At 39.8% G+C, this 24925-nt stretch overlaps 1 protein-coding gene across 1 annotated transcript in view; it reads left to right on the top strand.

Moving 5' to 3' along the window:
- Nucleotides 1-24228, top strand: part of LOC148897433 (DENN domain-containing protein 2A) — a 45979-nt gene extending 21751 nt beyond the window's left edge. The window contains exons 3-20 of the mRNA XM_088996523.1: nt 1905-2903; nt 5334-5461; nt 8916-9028; nt 9452-9649; nt 10672-10759; nt 10851-10901; nt 10990-11171; nt 12103-12212; nt 12930-12999; nt 13859-13936; nt 15028-15168; nt 15252-15400; nt 17482-17659; nt 18810-18851; nt 18960-19059; nt 20121-20417; nt 20503-20589; nt 21973-24228. Coding sequence (XP_088852649.1) covers nt 1905-2903; nt 5334-5461; nt 8916-9028; nt 9452-9649; nt 10672-10759; nt 10851-10901; nt 10990-11171; nt 12103-12212; nt 12930-12999; nt 13859-13936; nt 15028-15168; nt 15252-15400; nt 17482-17659; nt 18810-18851; nt 18960-19059; nt 20121-20417; nt 20503-20589; nt 21973-22004 — 3043 coding nt within the window. The 3' untranslated portion in view covers nt 22005-24228. The remainder of the gene's footprint in view (nt 1-1904; nt 2904-5333; nt 5462-8915; nt 9029-9451; nt 9650-10671; nt 10760-10850; nt 10902-10989; nt 11172-12102; nt 12213-12929; nt 13000-13858; nt 13937-15027; nt 15169-15251; nt 15401-17481; nt 17660-18809; nt 18852-18959; nt 19060-20120; nt 20418-20502; nt 20590-21972) is intronic.
- Nucleotides 24229-24925: the final 697 nt, after the last annotated feature.

Genomic DNA, 24925 nt, shown 5'->3' with positions numbered 1-24925 from the left:
TAAATCACCTCCCCTCGCTGCTGCGTTCTTGACCAATCACGTGGCTTCAACCAAAGACTGGGGGTGGGGAATAGAGGACGAAAAAAATGTTGGCAGCCATTTTCTTTTTTGCAGAATGGCTTCACTCTCTCTCTGGCTGTGCCCCCCCACCCCCTCACTGCTGCGTTCATGACCAATCACATGGCTTTCACCGATGACTGGGGGCGGGGAATAGAGGTCAAAAACAAGCCGGCTGCCATTTTCTTTTCGGAGAACGGGCTCGTTCGCGAACGACACAACATTCATTATGGCAGCTCTGTGTGTATCCCAAAAAATAGTTTGTATGCCAAGGTAAAATTGTCATAAATTTAACGTTTGTAAACCGAAAAGTTCGTAAGCCAAGGGGTTCGTAAAACGAGGTATCACTGGATTTGTTTGCCATGATTTTTTTCCTCCCTAGAGATTTCCTTTAGATAGCACCAACGTCACCCAATGCAAGGGCCACATTTCCTGTTTGTTTAACATTCAGTCATTCTTCAAAATGGTCTTGGGCGGGGGGATTGGAGCTCAAAACTTGGTTGACATCTTTTGTATGGTTTTGCCCTCCTCTGTCGTGACGTGGAGTCAGATCTCTGTCGAGCTTGTAAACTTTGACCTAGTCGCCAATGGGTTCATAGAGTCATGACCTAGTAATCTTTTTGGGACTGATTCACAGGCACCAGATGTCGGAGATGCTACGTTATTATTATTTTGAAGTCAACCAAATGAGTGAGTTACTTGTTCTGTAGTCACAAAGGGACATACGTCTTTTTGTGCCGGTCCTAAGCCCGGATAAATACAGAGGGTTGTTTCAGGAAGGGCATCCAACGTAAAAGCATGGCCAAAACAAAAATGCGGAGCAAACCTCTGAAGATGGAGGACACTGTGGCGACCCCTTAAAGGGAAAAGCCGAAAGGAAAAGAAGAATGGAATTTTAAAACTGTTTTCATATACAGTGATACCTCAGCTTACGAACTTAATTGGTCCCCAGAAAGTCTGTGTAAGGCAAAACGTTTGTCTTCCAAACATTTATTTCCCATTAAAAACCATTAGAAATGAGAATAATCCGTTCCCAGGTCCCCATAAAACACAATTTCCTACTAAATACCTTTACCTTTTTGATGGTCGTTGATGTCGTTCCCTCTTCATGAAATCCGAGTAAAATTTCTCGGCAATAATACCCTCACTCACACGGTCCACTGCTAGCTGCTTTTCATTAATCCAAGTCAACAGAAGTTTTTCAACCTCTTCTATTGCCTGAGACCGCTGCTTAGACAACACAGAAACACCCTTAGGCATACGTAGCAATGATCGACTTAGCATACTGCTAGTGGGACGCTAAGTCACACAAAAGCACACATAGTTCGTGTTTTTTGATGATCTCCTTCTTCTGCTCGACCATAATTTTGTTTTGTTTCGTCTTCGACTAAACACTAGCCTGTCGTATGGTCTTTTTCGGTCCCATAATAGCAAAAGTATCCTTGATAACAAACAGCGTATGCACTCAAGGGAAGGTGTGAGGAAAACTAGACCACCAGCCACCGTGGCGCTGTTCGACCGTATGGTTTGGTGTTCTTCCGCCGAAAACTAGTCCGCCACCCACCGTGGCGCTCTGTAGTTTGGTTCGTTTGCCGAAAACTAGTTCGTATGCCAAGATGATATTCTCGCGAATTTAATGTCCGTAAGGCGAAAAGTTTGTGAGCTGAAGCGTTCGTAAACTGAGGTATCACTGTACTTCCTTTACGTTATGACATATTGCCTCTGGGAAGTGGCTTTCATCTTACGGCATTATGGAAAAAAAGACTCAGTCAAGCATTGTTCCCCGGTCTTGCGGCATGTTTACTGTCCATTATGAAAAAAAGCAATCTTCCAATCTTCTTTTCCAGACTCCATTGCTGTGGCTTGAAAATTGGAGAGACTCCGTCGTCTGCGGCGCCCCGGAGCCAAGAGCTGTGCAGGCTACCGGGGGACAGACACAAGAGGGACACCGTGACGCCCGCCATACGTCCCATCTCTCCATCAATCAGCCCGCGGGACTCTCCGGGTCCTCCCGGGAACATGCTGACTCACAGGAGAACCGCCAGCGAATCCCGAACTCCCAACGTAGAGAACGGACAGTGCGGCAAGCCCAATAAAGGCCAATCCGGAGTCAAGGCGGCAAGTATCCGCGATAAAATCTCCCAGTGGGAGACCAAAAAAGAGACCATTTCTATGGACGCTTGTCCTCTCGGCACGAAGGAACTTGAGTCAGTCAGAAAAAAGGATCTGAAACCTCCGCAGGTCCAACGGACGAACAGCAACAGGTTTGTAAATTGGGACAGGCAAGACTCAGGAAAGGAAAATGTGGGAAAACTCTGGGATTTCAGGACTAAATCTCCAGACGGGTCTACAAACAAGTCCAAAGAAGTCATTCTCGAGCGAGGACTGCGAGCTCCGAAAGCAACAGAGCAACCCCAAGAAAAGACAACAGTCTTAACTCACGTGAAGAAACTGGAAAAGGCCACCAAAGAACTTCCCAGTGGACCGTCACTGGCCTTTCCGGGGAACTATTTCTCTCCACCGTCAAAAGAGGATCTGGACGACACAGAAAAGCGTGTTAACGAACCCATTTTTGGGACTCTCGGCTCCAGGTGGAGAAGAAACGGCGATCCGGAGAATGTATACAGCGAGCCAGGCGCTCCGTCCATTAACCCTTTGCCAAAACCTCAGAGAACCTTCCAGCACCACACGCCGCCTTCTACCCCAATTTCAGGGTTCGGATCCTGTAAAGGGAAAAGGACATTGCCTCCTTTACCTTCCATTCCACCTCCGCCTCTACCTACCTGCCCACCGCCCGGCGTTTGTAGGAGACCGTCGACGGACAGATCCCGCGACAGCAACAACAGGTGAGATGGGATGGAATTTCTATTCAGTTCTGAGTATTTTGTTGATTCAGAATCATCTTTCAGCGTTCACTCAACCTGGAATAACTCAAAACAGATAGAAAGCTAGCTAATTGATAGCTAGACAGCTAATAGATAGCTACATAGCTACCTAGCTGGCTTACCTATCTAACTATCAAGCTATCTATCTATCTACCTATCTATTTAGCTATCTAGCTAGCTAGATAAAAGCATCAGCTAACTTTTAGCAAGCTAACTAGGTGAAAGCATCAGCAAAGTAGCTAGCTAAAAACATCAGCTAGCTAGCTAAGTGATCTGTCTGTCTATCTAAAAGCATCAGCTAGCCTTTAGCTATCTAACTAGGTCAAAGCATCAGCAAACTAGCTAGCTAAAATAGCTAATAGATAGCTATATAGATCGATTGCTAATAGATAGCGGGCTAGCTAAAAAGCTAATATGTTTCCTGACTTGATTGAAGATTGCATCGGTAAATTAACTTTATCAATTGACCTTTTTAATTTGGTTTACCAAATTATTTTTAATTCCGCACTGAAGTGTCCTTGAGAGTTTTGAAAGGTGCTTGGAAATGAAATATATTATTATTATGATAAATAAAACGTCTTTATTATACTGTACAGTTTATTTCTTTAATTACAATCCAATAGCACGCTATATAGCAGGGGACCGTGTGAGTGAGGGTATTATTGCCAAGAAATTTTACTCGGATATCATGAAGAGGCAACTACATCAACGACCATCACAAAGGTAAATAAAATGACTTTATTATGTAGTACAGTTTATTTCTTTAATTACAATCCAATAGCACATTTATTATACATAAAATAACGTATATTTTGTGTAGTTTTACGGCTTATTTAGTCGAAAATTATGTTTTATGGGAATCTGGAAACTGATTATTCTAGTAATAATGGTTTCCTATGGGAAATAAATGTTTGGAAGACACACTTTTTCGCCTTACACACACTTTCTGGGAACCAATTAAGTTTGTAAGCTGAGGTATCACTGTACATTTAATTTACAAGCACCTTTCAAATCACCCAAGGACACTTTACAATTAAAAGAACAATTAACACCAGAACAATAAAACCATAAATAAAACGATAAATAATAAAAGAGAGAATTAGCTCTAAGGACCCGGGCTGTAACCTCACTCCGTTTGTCTCTCGCACCAAATTTGCTCACTGTTTGGATGAGAAAATTGAAAAATGTACACATAACTCATTCCGTCTTTCTCAAAGCTTCGTTGGAAGATGTAGTAGTGCGCGAGCCATGTCAAAGAGAGGCCCCTTACTTCTCAAAGTAAAAAAATCTTGGCACGAAAACTTCATCTGTAAGACTTTTTTTTTCCACATTGCACAGATGTTACCGAGAATTGATTTTGCACAATAAGAAACTCTGTATGGTACACAATGACCTGGATTCTTCTGCACTTGAAACTTGGCTTGGATCAGGTTCATTCCACACAGTATGCGCAGGCCTCGCTCGCGTCAAATCTTCTCGATTCAGTCTTTCGTCTGATCATCTAATTGTTTTATAATAGTACATTTCATTTATAAGTGCCTTTCAAAGTCACAGGATCAGTTTTTCTATGGGTGAGCAGCGCCAGCGTTCACTCAACCCGGAAGTAACTCAAATAGATAGAAAGCTAGCTAGTTAATAGATAACTAATAGATAGTTAGCTAGATAGCTAGCCTGCCAGCCAGACCACCGATAGATAGCTAGCCAGCCAGCTAGACCGTTAATAGATAGCTAATAGATAGCTATCTAGATAGCTAGCCAGCCAGCTAGACCGTTAATAGATAGCTAATAGATAGCTATCTAGATAGCTAGCCAGCCAGCGAGACTACTAATAGATAGCTAATACAGTAAAGTCTCGTTATATCGATATCGGATATATCGATAGTCCCGGTTATATCGATACTATTTCTATGCACGCACAGAGAAAATTACATGCAAACAGGGTCGGATATATCGATAGTCCCGGTTATATCGATACTATTTCTATGCACGCACGGAGAAAATTACATGCAAACAGGGTCGGATATATCGATAGTCCCGGTTATATCGGTATTTTCTCGGACTCCCTTGAATATCGATATAACGAGACTTTACTGTAGCTAGCTAATAATAATAATAATCCATTTCATTTCTAAGCGCCTTTCAAAACTCAAGGTCACTTTACAGTCACAGGATCAGTTTTTTTGTGGGTGAACACTAAGCCTGAGACTCCCAATTGTGCACCTTCTCCTTTTTTTAGCAAATCCAATTCAAGACAAAATTAAAAATATAACAAAAAAAATTGTCTTTTGACGAAAAGTTTGTTAGCTAAAGTGTTCGTAAGCTGTGCTATCACTGTATTTTTTATTTTTTTCCACCCCCACCATGATACTCATGTTTCCATATCCTATTCAGGAAATCTTACGAATTTGAAGACCTGCTCCAGTCGTCCTCACAAAGCTGCAGAGTTGACTGGTACACTCAGTCCCGCCTGGGCCTCACACGCACTTTATCGGAGGAGAATGTCTACGAGGACATCATTGGTAATAAATAATAAAATAAATACATAATTACAAATACACGTTTCTTTGTTTCACAGAGAGGGAGCGAAACGGCGAAGCAACTCTGGTTTTAATTTAGAGCCACGCTGTTAAAAAAATGTGATGCCAAAACCCGACCTACATTCCTGCCTTATTGTCTGCGCTGTTATACCAACCCCACCTCGAGCCTGTTGAGTATCATAACCCATAATGGTGTTGACATAAATTGACCGCCGTGCTAAAATCAAGTTGGGTCAATTGAAGTTGAAATCGATTTGAGTGATTTAAAAATGATTATTCGTTGTTACCACCTCCCAGCTGAATGATGTTTTGATCGCCAATGGTTGGAAAATCCCATCAAAACTGGCTGCTATTCCAACTGGGAATCAAAATGGCCCCCGGCGTCCATTTTGTTTATACTTTATATAATAATAATTATACATTTCATTTATCAGCACCTTTCAAAACTCTCAAGGTCACTTTACAGTACACGGGAGAAATTTTGCACGCGCCAGCGTTCACTCAACCAGGAAGTAACTCAAATAGATAGCAAGCTAGCTAGCTCGCGAATAGATAGCTAATAGCCAGCAAATAGATAATACTACATTTTTAATTTCAAGCGCCTTTCAAAACACCCAAGGACACTTTACAATAAAAACAATAAAAACAAAGCACACAACAATAAAACCAGAAGTAAAATGATAAATAATAAAATAGCAGATTGAACTAGAATATATTAGATAGCTAATAGCTAGCGAATATGTAGCCATTCGCCAGCGAATAGACAGCTAATAGCTAGCGAATAGATAGCTAATAGCTAGCGAAAAGATAGCCATTAGCTAACGAATTGATAGCCATTAGCTAGCGAATAGATAGCTATTAGTACTGGAGATGTGAAATAAAATGGCGGACCTAAAGAATCAAACACCAGAAGCCCCCCCACAACATCTGTAATGACACATGAACCAGGAAGTGGATTAACAAACAGGAAGCTTCTTTTCTTGTTGCAATTTTTTTTTTAAGCCACACTCGATATCATACAGGTAGACCAAAGCGGACGAATGCGTCTCTTGTTAATGTCTTCATGTCTGTCAGTGTTTCCAGATGGAGTGGAAAAGCCAGTGTCATCAGTATGCGTCTCCCGACACATTCCAGGAAGACTGATTGAAAGCCACATGTGCACAGCGTGCACGCAAAAAAAACATTCAAGAGATTAGTACGGTGCTGACAAATAGCGCGCTGTGTTCCTTAAAGAAAAAAACTAGGAGGAAAAAGGCAGTTCCAAAGTCGCACATCATGTTGGGCGTCAGTGTATTGGATTGGATGTACCTTTATTTGTCTTGGAGAAATTTACATTTCACAGCAGCAAAGTTATGAAAACAAGAGGAAAGGGAAGAAAGAAGTAGAAAATACGCCTACGACAAGCTAAATGATGAAAGTCAGGGTTTAAAGGAAAAGCTGCATCGTTTGACTTATTCCTTGGATTTTACTTTATTTGATTTATTATTGTATTTATTTATTATAAGTATTTATTTATATGCGTAACACTTCCAAAAGAAATGGCCTCAACAAGGGTGACAACTGACTGATCGGTAACAGATAAAGCTAATAGATAGCCAGCTACACAGCTAGCCATATAATAATAATAATAATACATTTCATTTATGAGCGCCTTTCAAAACTCTCATGGACACTTTACAGTCATAGGATATTTTTTTCCGCGGGTGAGCAGCGGCAGCCACACGCGCTCACTCAACCCGGAAGTAACATCAAGTAAAAAAAAAAAAAGAGAGAAACTAAATAACAAATAATATGACAACAAAAAGACACAGAGAGTCATTCATTCTTCAGCACTTTCTGTACCCTCTTTGTGACATTATAGCTAATAAATAGGCAGCTAGCTAGCCAGGCAGATAGCTAATAGATAGCAAATAGATAGCCAATTAGGTATCAAGCTAATAGATAGGTTGGTGATTTTTTTTTTCATTCTGCTGCAGTGACAGTGGTTTATATAGCGCTGAAGCTGGAACAAAGCGCTAACATGGAAAAAAGGGAAATTATGCTCCCTTGTGGAAAAGAAAAACATTGCCAGAGGTCTGGCCAGCGCTTTATTTGGAACCAAGCATGAAAAAAAACAACTTTTTTTTACTTCTGCGATAAGTAGTTTCCCAAGTCCTAAATTCTGTGCAAGGCCAGATCTCCTAGATCACAGGTGTCAAAGTCAAGGCCCGCGGGCCAAATCCGGCCCGCCGCATCATTTTTTTTTCGGCCCGCGAAAGCAAATCAAACTTGTTAAATTCCATGATGATTGCTCAAATCTGAGCCAAAATGTCATATTTTTGCATGTCAACCACAATAAAAGTCATTATTCTTGACTTCAGATTTGAAAACGAGTTATTCATTAATTTGCTGTGTGCTCCATATGTAATATTTGAAGGGATTTAAACATTCTAATGCACAGGTGTCAAAGTCAAGGCCCGCGGGCCAAATCCGGCCCACCACATCATTTTTTTTCGGCCCGCGAAAGCAAATCAAACTTGTTAAATTCCATGATGATTGCTAAAATCTGAGCCAAAATGTCATATTTTTGGATGTCAACCACAATAAAAGTCATTATTCTTGACTTCAGATTTGAAAACGAGTTATTCATTAATTTGCTATGTGCTCTGTATGTAATATTTGAAGGGATTTAAACATTCTAATGGCTTCCCCAAATTCATAACGGCCCTCGAGAGGAAACCATAATTACAATGTGGCCCGCGGCAAAAAATGACTTTGACATCCCTGTCCTAGATGAAGCCGACAGTTTAACTCGCTGTGTTTGTTGACCTGATTGACCCCAGGTTATCTGTTCTTCTTCAGTTGTGTATTCGAGTCACACATGTTGACTAAAGCATATAACAGCATGAAACTTTAAAATATGATTACTTCTTATTCTCTATCAAAGTTACATAACGGTTGATATTTGATATGTTAAATACACAGCAGCTAATTCATTGCTGCGAGCTATGAGCAATCGACAGCCAGGATGAGATCATCAAAGTGCCGCCAGTTATTAGATGTTATGGGATGACACGTCGCCGCATCGTTTCCCCCCCCGTCTTTTCTCTCCTTTCAACTTACTCTTGCATAAAACCTCTTTGCTCAAATAAAAGTCATAACTCACTTAATCCCTTAAGGAGACGCACATTTTGTCTTCTAATCCACCGAGAGACGGTGATGCTATTATGGGTTGCTAAAATATGAGGCGCAATAAAAACGTGAAGGAAAATGCTACTTTTGTTGGCGCTGGCGTGGTTCTTCTGAAGCGTTGCGGCGACGGCGGCGTGCTGAGTAAGCACGCCGCCGCGTCTGCTTAGCTGTGGACATCTGGAGTTGATACGGAAATATTTTTTTGGGGGGACGATTTGATATTATTTCGTAATCGACATCTTTCTGTTCTTGTTTTCCTGTGAAGACCCTCCTTCCAAGGAGAATCCTTATGAAGATATCGAGCTGGAGAGAAGTTGCATTGGGAGCAAATGTGTATCGCCCGCCTCATCTTCGCCCATTCCCGACACCCCCACTAAGGTACAAAAAAAATGGGGCTAAAAATTTCCTGTATTTCTTGTCCTGAACGTAATTTAGGGTGAAATTCACCCCAGCTAGGCTCCAGCATGCTGCTGGAGACCCTGAATGAGATATCTCGCTAGCTATCTAGCTAGCTTTCCATTAGCTGTCTGGTTATCTGGCTTGCTATCTATTAGGTCTCACTGTATATACATTTTACTTATTTTTTTTTTACATTCATTTACAAAAGTAGCAGCTGTCTGGTTATCTGGCTTGCTATCTATTAGGTCTCACTGTATATACATTTTACTTATTTTTTTTTTACATTCATTTACAAAAGTAGCAAAGCTACAGGAATTTTTTTTTTTTTACTTTTATCCCCACAAGAAGACTTGTGTGCCTCACACTGCAAATATAACTACTGTACTGTGTGTATGCCGCCAGTTGTGCTCCAAGCCCGGCTTCTTCAGACAGAACTCAGAGAGACGCAGTTTCAAACTCTTGGAGCTACGAAAGACCAACAGGGAAGCCGGGGTGTCCACACCGTTACGTACCAGCCCGCCTTCCACTCCAAGCAGCCCAGATGACACCCCTTGTCTCTCCGGGGACGCGTACAACCGACGGCGGAGGAAAATCCCCAAGGTATCAGTCTGCATGACGACAGTAAACGAAACACAGTTTGCTAATTTAACGTAGCATACCACCGTTAGCAAGAATAAATGGTAATTCCTCCACGATTGGTCAAAGGCAGATATCGCCACCAGTTAATTTTCAGTCGTTTGGTTGAACAAATACAGTGATACCTCGGTTTACGAAACCCTTGGCTTACGGACTTTTTGGTTTACAAACGTTAAATTTATGAAAATTTTACCTTGGCATACAAACTTTTTTCGGGATACACGCCGGGCTGCCTCAATGAGAGATGTGTCGTTCGCGGACGAGCCCGTTCTTCGAACAACAAAATGGCAGCCGGCTTGTTTTGGTCCTCTATTCCCCGCCCCCAGTCTTCGGTTAAAGCCACGTGATTGGTCAAGAACGCAGCAGTGAGGCGGGGGTTAAACATCAACGAAATAGGCAGACGACAGAGAGTGATAAAAAGGATCGAAAACAGTGAAATTTGGACTCGTTTCAACTTTGATCGTTCAAAAGCAGAGTGTAGACTGCAAGGTTAAAATATCCCATCAATCAGGCTCCACAAATAACCTGCACAAGCCATCTTTACACTTGATGCAAAAAGCTATCAACCCAGCTAAACGGAACAGAGGAACTCGGTAAAATGATCGCAGAGAAAGCACCTACAAGGAATAATTCCTCAAGATGGTGAAAGAAGTGTTTAATGCCGATGAAACCGGTCACTCCATTCCATCAAGCCATCAACGACCATCACAAAGGTAAATAAAATGACTTTATTATACAGTACATTTTATTTCTTTCATTATAATACCATAGCCCATTTATTATACATAAAATAAGGTCTATTTTGTGTAATTTTTAGGCTTAAAAAAATTAGAAATGTATGTTTTATGGCGACCTGGGAACGGATTATTCTCATTTTAATGGTTTCCTATGGGAAATTAATTTTTGGGATACACACTTTTCGTCATCTGGGAACCAATTAAGTTTGTAAGCCAAGGTATCACTGTAATATTATTTACTTCCTCCAGATGGTGATGAAAATTAATGGCATTTTTGAGGCCCGTAGAGGCAAAAAGCGCATGAAAAAGGTCTCCACCGAGTCTAGCTCAGGGCGAGGTGAGCCATTATTTATTTATTTTTGTTACCGAATTGGTTTCATGCTATCGTTTTATATAAATGAATATTTTTCATCTTATATTTAACGTAGTAACCGATGATAACAGCGAGTCAGAAAGTGACACGGAGGAGAAACTGAAAGGTGAGAAACGGCGCTAACCGCTAAAGCTAGTTTGATCAACACATGGACCTCTTTTGTAACCTCATGCGGGTTTTTGTTGCCTTTTAAGCTCATAGCCAAAGGCTGGTTTCGATCCAGTCCATGCTGAGGCAGACGGGGCGGTACCGGACCTTGGACAGGGATCTGATGGAGGACAGAAAACTTTTCGAGTACTTCATTGTTGTGGCCCTCCACAAGACCAAAGCTGGAGTTCCTTATCTGCCCGAAGTCACGCAGCAGTTTCCTCTCAAAGTAAACACACTGTATATTCGCTAAAAAACAAACAAACATACAAGCGCTAATTTGGCCATTTAGAGGCCGAAAAGATTTTTAAGTCACAAAAATCGACTCAAAGATTTGAATAAAGGGTTTTTCGTACTGTACTTAGCAACACACAGGCAGTGATTTCAGATTGCTAACACCACTACCTCATTGTCACCGAAAAATAATAAAAAAAATGGGTCAAAACAAATTCATGCATTCTGTTCAGGAAAAGGAAAAAATGAATAATATACAGGGGGAAAAAATATAAATATAAATAATAAAAAGTATGAATGAATAAATATAAAATAATTATTAATTAAATATAAATGCTAATAAACAATTAGATAATTGATTATAAAAAAACATATGAATACATAAATAAATACATTAATAAATAAATAGATAGATAAACAAATAAACAAATGCACAAATGAACAAATACACACATCAATACACAAATACACACATAAATACACAAATAGATAGATAGATAGATAGATAGATAGATAGATAGATAGATAGATAGATAGATAGATAGATAGATAGATAACTTGTGTCCAAATAATATGAAAAGTTCAACTGACGCTATCACTACTGCACTTTGAAAAAAATATATAATATATATACAGTAAAGTCTCGTTATATCGATATTCAAGGGAGTCCGAAAAAATATCGATATAACCGGGACTATCGATATATCCGACCCTGTTAGCATGTAATTTTCTCTGTGCGTGCATAGAAATAGTATCGATATAACCGGGACTATCGATATATCCGATATCGATATAACGAGACTTTAATGTGTGTATGTATATATATATATATATATATATATATATATATATATATATATATATATATATATATATATATATATATATATATATATATAATCATGTTTTTTTTCCTTCCAATCCAGCTTGAACGAAGCTTCAAGTTCATGCGGGAGACAGAAGACCAGCTGAAGGTCATCCCTCAGTTCTGCTTCCCCGACGCCAAGGATTGGGCGCCCGTCGACAACTTCCCCAGGTCGGTCGCGGCGTTGCGGTTAGCGGCACCGTTAGCATGGACGCAAATAGCATCGGGTAACCGTCCATGTTGGAAATAACCTCCTTGAGAGCTTTGAAAGGTGCTTAAAATGTAATCAATTATAATTATTATTATCTATTAGCTAGCGAGATAACTTTCTATCTATTTGAGTTACTTTCGGGTTGAGTGAACGCTGGCGCGTGTGACTGCCGCTGCTCACCCACAGAAAAAAAATGGTTCTGTGATTGTAAAGTGACCTTAAGAGCTTTGAAATGCGCTTATAAATGAAATGTATTATTATTAAATAATGTGACACAACACAAGCACTTTCAAGCAGTTACAGATAAAAGTGGAGAGGATCAAAGCTTCCTTTTCACCAGTGGATCGGGGAGGTCATGGTGGAATGTGCACGTCTGCAACAAGCTAAATGTTGAAAGCTAACACGAAGCAGTAAGAATTCATTGACGAATAGAGATTGTCTCACATCTCCTGTTCCCATGTAAATCCGCTTCAATTCCAAGCCACGACAAATCCACAATACGCATCGGCGCTCTGCGCTGACGCTCCTTTCTTGGGTGATAAAGAAAGGTTTTGAAAAAGAAAGATCTTTAGTATTGCGATGAGATATTTTTGTGAAGAAGTTTTACATTCAGGATGATACTCGTAGATGAGATGTGTATTAAAAAAAAAAAATAAATATTTCATCCCCCCCCACAGTGAGACTTTTTCATTTGTGCTGACCGGCGAGGACGGAAGTCGTCGATTTGGCTACTGCAGACGATTACTGGTACGTACTCCAAACTGTTTCCCTAACTTTGTCCACCCAACATGAAGATGAGTTGAACAGGGTGTGTTTTTTCACCTCAGACTGACCCTAGATCTTCTGTGCTTCCATTGTGGGCCTTGTGTTCGGTTGCTAACTAACCTTGACTAACCTTTTAAATACAGTGATACCTCGGCTTAGAATATAATCGTGGCAGACTAACTAGTTCTCGGCAGACGAACCAAACCACACGGTCGAACAGCGCTACGGTTTTCCACAACCCCTTTGAGTGCAGACGTAGTTTGCTATCGAGTGGAGTACTTTTGCTATTATGCGAACGAAATAGACCCCACCACAGGCTAGTGTTAAACTGAAGAGGACATAAAAGAAAATTACGGTCGAGCAGAAGAAGATCAGCGAAAAACACGAACGAGGTGTGCATTTGTGTCACTTAGCGTAGTACCAGTATGCTAAGTCGACCATTGCTACGTGTAGCTAAGGGTGTTTTCTGTGTTGTCTAAGCAACGGTCTCAGGCAATAGAAGAGGTTAAAAAAACGTCTGTTGATTTGGATTAACGAAAAGCAGCTAGCAGGGGACATTGTGAGTGAGGGTATTATCGCCGTACTACATCAACGACCATCACAAAGATAAATAAAACGACTCTATTATAAGGTAGAGTTTATTTCTTTAATTACAATACCATAGCACATTTATTATACATGAAATAAGGTCTATTTTGTGTGGTTTTTAAGGCTTATTTAGTAGAAATTATGTTTTATGGGGACCTGGGAACGGATTATTCTCATTTTTAATGGTTTCTTATGGGAAATAAATGTTTGGCAAACGAACTTAATTGATCCCCGCCCCCCCTTTTTTCCACAGCCCAGCGGTAAAGGCCGGAGGCTCCCCGAGGTCTATTGCATCGTCAGTCGATTGGGCTGCTTTGACCTCTTTTCGAAGGTACAGTCCAAGCAAAAGCTCCCAAAAGGTTTTCATATCCAAGCGGCGATGATAAAAAACTTTAGATAGCGAACAGCTAGCCAGCTGGATAGCTAGCCAGCCAGATAGCTCTATAGCTAATAGCTAGATAGCTGGAGAGCCAGCTAGATAGGTAGCCAGCCAGCCAGATAGCTCTATAGCTAATAGCTAGATAGCTAGATAGGTAGCCAGCCAGCCAGATAGCTCTATAGCTAATAGCTAGCTAGATAGCCGGGCGGGGAGCTAGATAGCCAATAGCTATCTAGCTATCGATTGGCTAGCTAGCTAGCTTTCTATCTTTTTGAGTTACTTCCGGGTTGAGTGAACGCTGGCGTGTGTGGCTGCCACTGCTCACCCACAGACAAACTGATCCTGTGACTGTAAAGTGACCATAAGAGTTTTGAAATGCGCTGAGAAATGAAATGGATTATTATTTATTATTATTATTATTATTATTATTATTATTAAAAATGTCTGCTGACGCAACCATCGCTTCATTAAAACGGAAGTAAATGTGTCCTTGAAGGGGTCGTGTGCTTTGTAGCTTTGCATAAAGTAATGTAGTCACAAAATGGGGTGTAAACCAAAATTCGGAAAGGCGGACAAATACCAGGTCATAGTTGACCATTGGAATGAATAGAAATGCCCTTAATCTGTTCTGCTGATTTATTTTTTTCTTGCGTTGGTCCCGGTTGTTGCGGTGACACTGATGATATCAGATTTAATTGAGGTGTAAACACAAATTTGGTAACGAGGACAGATACCAAGTCATAGTTGACCATTGAAATGAATGGAAATGCCATTAAAGTGTTCTGCTGATGTTTTTTATTCTTTCTTGCGTTGGTCCTAGTTGTTGCGGTGACAATGATGATATCAGATTTAATTGGGGTTTAAATAGAAATTCAGAAATGGGGACAGATACCAAATCATAGTTGACCATTGAAATTAATGGACATGCCATTAATCTGTTCTGCTGAATTATTTTTTTTCTTCTTGGTCCCAGTTTTTGCTTTGACAATGAAAATATAGAAAACGTTTGACCTTTTCTAATAGAAATAAATCCATGTTGCCAGATCTTAGACGAAGTGGAAAAGCGGAGAGCCATCTCGCCTGCACTTGTGCAACCCTTTATGAGAGGCATCATGGAGGCTCCTTTTCCTGCTCCGGGACGGACCATCAGTGTCAAAAACTTCCTCCCTGGATCTGGGACAGAGGTGAGATCCAGTCACTTGATGGTTTTTGACATCATCCTCATATTCACGTCCCCCATATCCCCCCCCCCCCACCCCCCCATCAGGTGATCGAGCTTTGCCGACCGTCCGATTCCCGTCTGGAACACGTCGACTTTGAGTGTCTTTTCTCTTCGCTGAGCCTGCGCCTGCTCCTGCGAGTGTTCGCCTCCCTGCTTCTCGAGCGGCGGATCATCTTTACTGCAGACAAGCTCAGGTTGGCCTCAAAGTATCTTTATGCACTTACATAGCTTAGTGGGTCTCCACAATTTTGAGATCGGTCCGAGTGTCGGGACCACAAATATTTCTGTTTTATGTGCGATCGTTAAATTCACAATATTTAATCATAATAAATAATCATACATTTTATTTGTACGCGCCTTACAAAACTCTCAAGGTCGCTTTACAGTCACAGGATAACTTTTGTCTGCCGGTGAGCGGAGGCAGCCACACGCGCCAGCGTTCACTCAACACGGAATAACTGAAATAGATAGAAAGCTAGCTAGCCAGCTAAAAGATAGCTAATAGATAGTTAAAATTCCCCATGTTTGCTAATTTGTTTTAAAACGAAAGGGGAGTAAAATAACCTATTTTCATAAAACAGCAAAATCCTTCCCTAAACCGTAATGGTGGGGTGAGGTTCAATTTGAATCGTTCGTACAACAGACTGCTTAGGCAACATAGGCTTAGTTATGCGGAAGAGGTGATACCAGGGCAAATTGGGCAATCAGGACAGTTGTCAGTCAGGACAATAGAAGTAATCAGTGGAGCCGCAGGGAGTAGTCCTCTGCTTCCCCCAACCTCAGAGCAGGGACCAATCATAGCAGAGTCCGGCACCGCCACGTCTGGACATTAGGAATATACAGTAAAGTCTCGTTATATCGATATTCAAGGGAGTCCGAAAAAATATCGATATAACCGGGACTATCGATATATCCGACCCTGTTTGCATGTAATTTTCTCCGTGCGTGCATAGAAATAGTATCGATATAACCGGGACTATCGATATATCCGATATCGATATAACGAGACTTTACTGTATATAAGGCCGAAACTACCAGTAAGAATTTAGTTTGCTGACGAAGCTTCTTGTATAAGAAGCGAACCGTCCGACACCTTCAAAGAAGTACAGATGACGGCTGAAGAAACCTTTTCATCGATGGACCTTACACAGACCTGATTTGTTTTACTTGAACGACGTATCGGGTTCTTCACCGCAAACAAACAAATCCTGAAAAAAAATGTGAAAGGAAGGAATGCCACTGCCGTCGTCTTTGGAAATCTGTCTTGGTGCCAGGATAGAAAAAGTCACATGCTCGCAAAAGTGCTTGGAAGTCGACGCCCATTCTATTAACACGGTTGGCCCCAAGCTGTGCCACACCTGGCTTTGCTTCGGTGGCAGCAGCTGCCATTGAATTAGCATTTAATGAAAACAACATGTGGCTCGTGCTTGAGCTCTGAGGAACGCACATCAATGAAGAGAAGAAAACACAGATTCACTGCCATTTCCAAATGAGCGAATTGAAAAGCATGTTGTGGAGCACCATTCCGGAATATTTTCTGGTTTCGTTTTTTTCTTGCTTGGGTGCTGATAAAGCGCTGGCCATGGCCTCTGGCAGTGTTTTTCCTTTCCATCAGGAGGCATAATTTCCCTTTTAGCACTTTGTTTCACCTTCACCTGTTGTTAAAGTGCTATATAAACCAGTATGTATTGCATTATATTTTGGCCAGCCGCCCTCATTTCAAACTCATATAACTCCACACCCATGTAATTTAGGAATTAACTCTTTTTTTAATGAAGGTTTTTTTATGCCGCATTGAATGTTTATGTCGTCCTAAAACGATTGCAAAATATATATTTACTATGTATTAGCTATCTAGCTAGCTACCTAACTGGCTAACTATTTGCTATCTATTAGCTATCTGGCTGGCTGGCGAGCTATGTAGCTGGTTATCTATTTGGTATCTAGCTAGCTACTTAGCTGGCTATCTATTTGCTATCCATTTGCTATCTGGCTAGCTGTCCAACTATGTAGCTGGCTATTTATTAGCTTTATGGCTACCTAGCTAGTTAGCTAACTGTCTAGCTGGCTATCTGTTAGCTTTCTGTTCACTATCTATCTATTTGAGGTATTTCCGGGTTGAGTGAACGCTGGCGCATGTGGCTGCCGCAGCTCACTCGCAGAAAAAAAATCCTGTGACTGTAAAGTGACCTTGAGAGTTTTGAAAGGTGCTTAGAAATTAAATGTATTATTATTATTATATAACCCCCCCCCCCCTGTTGTTTTTCTTTGGCAGCACCTTGTCACAGTCTTGCCACGCCGTGGTGGCTCTCCTCTACCCGTTCACGTGGCAGCACACGTATATTCCTGTTCTACCGCCTTCCATGTTGGATATCGTGTGCACCCCGACGCCTTTCATCGTCGGGCTTCTCTCTAGCTCGCTGCCTCGACTCAAAGAGCTTCCTATCGAGGAGGTAAGAACAAAGGAGAATCAGTTTTGTTTGTTTTAGTTTTCGGCCATTAGCTACAGAAAATGCCATCATTTCTATAGATAGTGGTTCCCTGGCGCCTTCTAGTGGTTTAAACGTTCTTTTTTTTTAAACTTGTCCAAAATATTTGATCCATAGAATTCTGTGGTGTTTAACGTGAAGGGACCCTATCTATATTTATTTAAAAAAAAGTGTGGTTCTAAAAACACTTTTGGGATACTTTTTCAAATACGCATTTGACTTGAATGTACACCTAACATACTGATTTACGAGATGGCTCGCTAAAAACATCCGCTAGCAAGCTAAGTGAACTATCTTTCTATCTATCTTGCTCTCCCTCCCTCTCTCTCTCTCCCTCTCTCGAGCTAGATAAAAGAAGTTAGCGTTTCGCTAGCTAACTTTTAGCTAGCTAACTCAGTGAAAGCATCCGCAAGTTAGCTAGCTAAAAACGTCAGCTAGCTAGCTAAGTGAACTATCTATCTATCTATCTTGCTCTCATGGTCTCTCTCTCTCGCCCTCTAGCTAGATAAAAGCAGCTAGCTCTCAGCGAGCTAACTTTTAGCTAGCTAACTAGGTGAAAGCATCAGCAAGTTAGCTAGCTAAAAACATCATTCAGCTAGCTAAGTGATCTATCTATCTTTCTATCTATCTTGCTCCCTCTTTCTAGCTCGATAAAAGCATCAGCTAGCTTTTAGCGAGCTAACTTTAAGCTATCTAACCAGGTGAAAGCATCAGCAAGTTAGCGAGCTCAAAACATCAGCTAGCTAGCTAAGTGATCTAGCTATCTATGTATCGAGCTATCTATCTAGCTATCTATATACAGTGTATATACATAGTATATTTATTAACTATGTTTAAGAATCATTTTGAACTCAATAATAATAATAATAATAATAATAATAATAATAATAATACATTTCATTTATAAGCGCCTTTCAAAACTCTCAATGTCACTTTACAGTCACAGGATCGGTTTTTCTGTGCGCGAGCAGCGGCAGCCAAATGCGCCAGCGTTCACTCAACGCGGAATTAAATCAAATAGATAGAAAGCTAGCTAGCTAGTTAATAGCTAGCTCGTGTATAAATTCTTCCCATATCAACAAGTACACAATCAATTAACTTCAATTTCCCACAGGTCTTGGTGGTCGACCTCGGCAATAGCCGCTTCCTACGTCAGGTAGTGAACAAAAAAAGAAAGACACAATCATTTATGCATATTCATAACTGGTTGCCGCAGATGTTGTGCGTTTTTCATTTATTTTGCTTTTTTTTTTCACCTCCGCAGATGGATGACGAGGACTCCATTCTCCCCCACAAGCTGCAGGCGGCTTTGGAACATGTACTGGAGAAGAGGAGGGAGCTGGCTTCGGATAAGGGAGACAGCGGTGAGTCTTGATTCTGAATCTTGTCGTAAAATGGTGGATGGAAGGGTTAAAGGACAACCGACACCACCGGACAAGTTGCGTCCATAATTTGTAAAATCACTTCAAATGACTTCTACTGAGCGCATTTTACAGAGATTTCACCGCATATATTTATATATATATATATATATATATATATATATATATATTATTTTTTTGGGGGGACAAAAAATGTTGTCGTTGTCCTTTAAAGGACAACCGACATCACTTTTTTGTTTCCTAACTGACATCATAAAAACATTTTATAGCATCTAAAACACGCAGGCTGATATTTTTAGTCAAATGCAAAACACCAATAAAGATGAATTAGTGTCCAAAATCCGCAAAAAAATGAGCTGCGAATTGGGCATTTTCAGAAAATCCCGCCCCCAGTACGTGACGTCACGCCAAGACGTCTTGCATTGCTGGAGAATAAAAAGAGCTTAAAAACAATAGCTTCAGATTCAGAGAATATGCTTTCTTGTTACGCATCCAGTTATGAATATGATTCAAATAGTTCTGAAGAGGAAAGCATACATGTTTGCAATTGATTAAAGAATTTATTCTGTGCCATTTTGAGGCAATAGGGGGGGAAATGTAGCACGAAAAAAGTGGCAGAGAATGGCTCTGTGTAAGGAATTCATCAGCCCGTTTCCACCGGCTGATGAATTCCTTACACGGAGCTTTGTCGCCATGTTCTGCCTCTTTTTGGTGCAACACAAAGTTTTCAGGCCAAACAAGCACAGCAAAATGCATTGACGTGATGGAAGGGCTGCTACAATGCGTCCTTTTTTCAGTCAGGGGCGTTCCTTCAGTGACGTAGGGTGAGGACTCGACACTAACTCAAAAACAAGACTTCCGGAATATTCAGCGCGAGTCTTAAAACGTAAACTATAGCTATATGCGGTGGAATCTTTGTAAAATACGCTCAGTAGAAGTCATTTGAAGCCATTTTACAAATTATGGACACAACTTGTCCGGAGACGTCGGTTGTCCTTTAAAGTTGGCGCGTCACTGGTTTTTGTTTTTTTTTTCCCCGTCAGACTCCAGTTCCCTCAGCACAGTGGTTTCAGAAGCATTTGTGCGTTTCTTCGTGGAAATGGTCGGCCATTATTCGCTCTTCATGGGCGGCTCAGAGCGTGAAGACGAGTCGTCCGTCTCGTCCTCCGCTTTGCCCGGTCCTTCCTGTTCCTCTTCCTGCGCCGCCTCCTTTCAGCGGGAAGCCTTTCGTAAAGCGGTCACCTCCAAAAGTTTGAGGAGGTTCCTGGAGGTGTTTATGGAAACTCAGATGTTTACAGGTTTCATCCAGGAGAGGGAGCTCCGCCGGCAAGGCCTCAGAGGTACCAGACAGAAGACTTATTCGTGAAATGGAAGTCATTGGGGAAATATTTTTTGGATTATTCGGTCGTGTCCTTCTTCCTCCAGGTCTGTTTGAGGTGCGCTCGCAGGAATACCTTGACTCACTTCCTGGCAGTGAACAGCGAGGCGTCAACAAGTTCTTAAAAGGCTTAGGTGAGAATTTTAACGTATTTTCCGGTGTACAAGACGCACTGAAGTATAAGGCGCACCCCCAATGAATGGTGTGTTTTCAAACGTTTTCCATAACATCCGACTTACGACCGAGTTCCGTTCCGACCAAACGGTCGTAAGTCAAAATGTTGAATAGAGACTCGGAGGCTAAATGAAACACACACACACACACACACACACACACACACACACACACACACACACCTCTTAAAATGTTAAAAATAGGGTCTGGAGGTCGTGGTTGTAAATACGGGTGGTTGTAAGTCGAGCGGGTCGGAAGTCGGATGTTACCTGTTTAAGGCGCATTTAGGAAACATTCATCTTTATTTTATTTTATTGTATTTTTTTTTATTTATGTATTTTTTGAGTCAAAAATGAACCCATTTTGGAAACATTCATCTTTATTTAATGTATTTATTTATTGATATATTTTTACAATATGTCGTCAAAAACAAACCTGTTTTGGAAACATTTATCTTTATCTTATTTATTTATTTATTTATTTGAGTAAAAAAAAAACAATTTTGGAAACAACAACAATTTTGTTTTTTTATTTTTTTTATTTTGTTGAGTCAAAAATGAACCCATTTTGGAACCATTCATCTTTATTTGATTTTATTTTTCTTATTTTTTTTTAATTCGAAAATGAACCAGTTTTGGAAACATTCATTTGTATTTTATTTTTATTTAATTTCTGAGTCAAAAATGAACCAGTTTTGGAGACATTAATCTTGATTTTATTTATTTATTTCTACATTTATTTATTTATTTTGGCAAAAAAATGAACCTGTCTTGGAAATATTTATATTTTATTATTTTATAGTAAAAAATGAACCAATTTTGGAAACATTCATTTTTATTTTAGTTTTTGATTAATTCATTTTTTTGAGTAAAAAATGAACCCATTTTGGAAAGATTAATTTTTATTTTATGTTTTTATTTTTTATTCGAAAATGAACCAGTTTAGGAAACATTAATCTTGATTTTATTTATTTATTTATTTATTTATATATTTATTTATTTTGGCAAAAAAATGAAGCTGTCTTGGAAATATTTTTATTTTATTTTTTTTATAGTAAAATATGAACCAATTTTGGAAACATTCATTTTTATTTTAGTTTTTGATCAATTTATTTTTTTAAGTCAAAAATGAACCCATTTTGGAAATATTCATCTTTATTTGAATTTATTTTTCTTATTTTTTTTATTCAAAAATGAACGGCTATTGGAAACATTCATTTTTATTTGATTGTATTTTCATTTATTTTCTGAGTCAAAAATGAACCAGTTTTGGAAACATTAATCTAGATTTTATTTATTGTTACTCATATTATATTATTATTATTATTTATTTATTTTTAATAGGAAACAAGATGAAATTCCTCTCCAAGAAGTGACGTTAACCAACACCAAGACGAAAGAAAGCAGGAAGAAAATAAGATGAGTCGCTATCCAACGTAAAGAGGACCTTTTAAGTCAAATATTTTTTATTGTATTTTTTTTTTTTTTTTTTTTTGAACTCTGACCCCAGATGAGCTTTCTCTGGAAAGCAAAGCACAGTGTAAATACTCGAGGAACTTTCCGGATAACTCACACATTCCGATTATTTCCTATAGAACATTTTGACACTGCTACAACTTCTTTTTCCACAGGAGGCTTTGGGTTAATTTATATTCTTTGTTTTTATTGTTTTTTTTTTTTTTTCTTAAGTAAATGTAATCTCTATTTGTGTGTGTGTGTGTGTGTGTGTGTGTGTGTGTGTGTGTGTGCGTATGTATGTGTGTGTGTTTGTTTGTATGGCTAGTCTTGTGAGGACCACTAACATCTTATACCAAATGTAGTGAGGACATTTTAGATAAGTGAGGACCTTTTGGCCGGTCTTCTCAAGTTTTTCATTCTAAAGGCTTCTAGAGGGTCTATATATGCATCTGTTAAAGTTTCAGGGAGGTCCTCACAAATACACCCAAAATGATTTTTTTTGTGTGTATTTTCATTTCACTTGGATACACACTTTTTAGTCACTGTGTGTGTGTTTATGTGTGTGTGTTTGCGTGATTAATGAGAGGAAAAAGTTCATACCGCAAAAAGTAAAACGATATTTTAAACCAAATTCACTACAGGGGTGAGGACTTTGAATGTACACATTTAGAGTCCTCACTCCTGCTGTTATTACAGTTTCAAATCCACTTTTTATTGCTTTGTTTTTAAAGAAGTTGAAGTGGGAAATGGGGTGAAATTTAGTGTTTAAATGTAACACTAGTTCTTCTCTAAACTTATCAACAACGGTGGTCGTCACTCCTTATCTGGAGTTATCCGGACCTCACAAAGCCTTGAAACAGGAATGTGTGTGTGTGTGTGTGTGTGTGTGTGTGTGTGTGTGTGTGTGTGTGTGTGTGTGTGTGTGTGTGTGTGTGTTGCTTTTATTGAACAAGATGCAGACTTGTGCCACCGTGTCGAGTCAGTTCACTGATTTGCAAGTTGATGGTCGGCGTCGGGTTGAAAACGAAAGGCAAGAGGAAGAAAATGTGAAGGACGAGCAGAAAAAAAAACAAATGTGAACGACAAAATGCTCGGCGGAGGGATATGTGAATGAGGATGGCGCGTGTTTATGTGGTAGGTCAATCAGCGGTGTTCAATTTGCACCTTTGAGAACGCGACTTTATGAATAAAGTTGTGAATTTGTTTTGAAAGCAGGGTGATCTTTAAAGGACAACCGACACTTCCGGACAAGTTGTGTCCATAATTTGTAAAATCACTTCAAATGAATTCTACTGAGCGCCTTTGACAAAGATTCCAGCGCATATTAAAGCTATATTTTACCTTTTAAGACTCATGCTGAATATTCAGGAAGTCTTGTTTTCGAGTTGGTGACGAGTCCGTATGTGACGTCACTGAAGGAACGCCCCTGACCGAGAAAGCGACACACAATGCATTTTGGGTACTTTTTTTTCATCTGAAAACACTGTGTTGATGGCGAAATTAGAAGGAAAACTACATAAATAACGCGATGCTGAATCGTTGTGTGTTGCACCAATACTACTATTTGATACTAGTTGACACAAATTCCCAGCAGACAAATCAGCCCATTTCAAACGTAGGTTGGGCGCCATCTTGTCCATTTTCTGGGAGCTACGTAAGAGTCCAGACGCCTCAAAATGATACAGAAGGACTTCTTTAATCCATTGCAAACATTTATGCTTTCCTCTTCACAACTATTAGAATCATATTCATAACTGGATGAGTAACTAGAAAGCATCTTCTCCGAATCTGAACTCATTGTTTTGATTCTGGAACATGGCGGTTTGTGAAGGAGTATCCTGGCGTGACGTCACGAACAAGGGGGCGGGACTTTCTGAAACTCGCCATTTCCGAGGTCATTTTAAAGTTGTTTTGGAACACTTTAATTCATTTTGATTGGTGTTTTGCATGTGATTAAAAATATCAGCGTGCGTGTTTTGGCTATTTTAGATGCTATAAAACGTTTTTCTGATGTCAGGAAACAAAAAAATGGTGTCGGTTGTCCTTTAAGACTGAACAACACAGGGCAAGGGAAAAAAAGGAAAAAAAATCTATTTTAAAGTGCCTCCGATTAACCCCAAATAAATTTCTGATGTTCTCAAAGGATTTGTTTCTTTTTGGATTGCATTGGATGTACCTTTATTAGTCTCGCCTGAATGGAGAAATTTACATTTCACAGCAGCAAAGTGATGGAAGAACGAGGAAAGGAATAATAATAATACTACTAATTATGTTTATTATTATTATTATTATTATTATACATTTCATTTATAAGTGCATTTCAAAACTCTCACGGTCACTTTTCAGTCACCGGATATGTTTTTCAGTGGGTGAGCAGTGGCAGCGTTCACTCAACCCGGGAGTAACTCAAATAGATAGAAAGATAACTAGCTAATAGATAGCTAGCGAGTCAGCCAGATAGCAAATAAATAGCTAGCGCGGTAGCGAGCTAGATTAAATAAATAAATAAAGCACTACAATAGTGTTTTATTTATTTATTATTTATTATTTATTTAAAACTATCCCGTTTATTACTATCGTGGATATAGTAATAAAGAGGATAGTTTTTACCAACCGTTGCCACTAGGGGGTCTCAGTAGCTCACGTAATAAGCACACTAAAGTCCTCCCTGTGAATACAAGCAAGTTATTATCTATCGACCTATCTAGCAATCGTGCTAGCTAGTTAGATAAAAGCATTAGCTATCTTTGAGCTAGCTAACTCGTGAAAGCATCAGCAGGCTAGACTTTGGTGCAAGTGCGAATACTTGAATGCCAGCATTCATACTAAATACTAAAAC

The sequence above is a fragment of the Hippocampus bargibanti genome, linkage group LG05 (genome assembly GCF_051943395.1).
Source record: "Hippocampus bargibanti isolate YZ-2025 linkage group LG05, ASM5194339v1, whole genome shotgun sequence".
Lineage (NCBI taxonomy): Eukaryota > Metazoa > Chordata > Actinopteri > Syngnathiformes > Syngnathidae > Hippocampus > Hippocampus bargibanti.
Note: the sequence above shows the minus strand (reverse complement) of the source record. Positions and strands in the feature narration are given on the sequence as shown.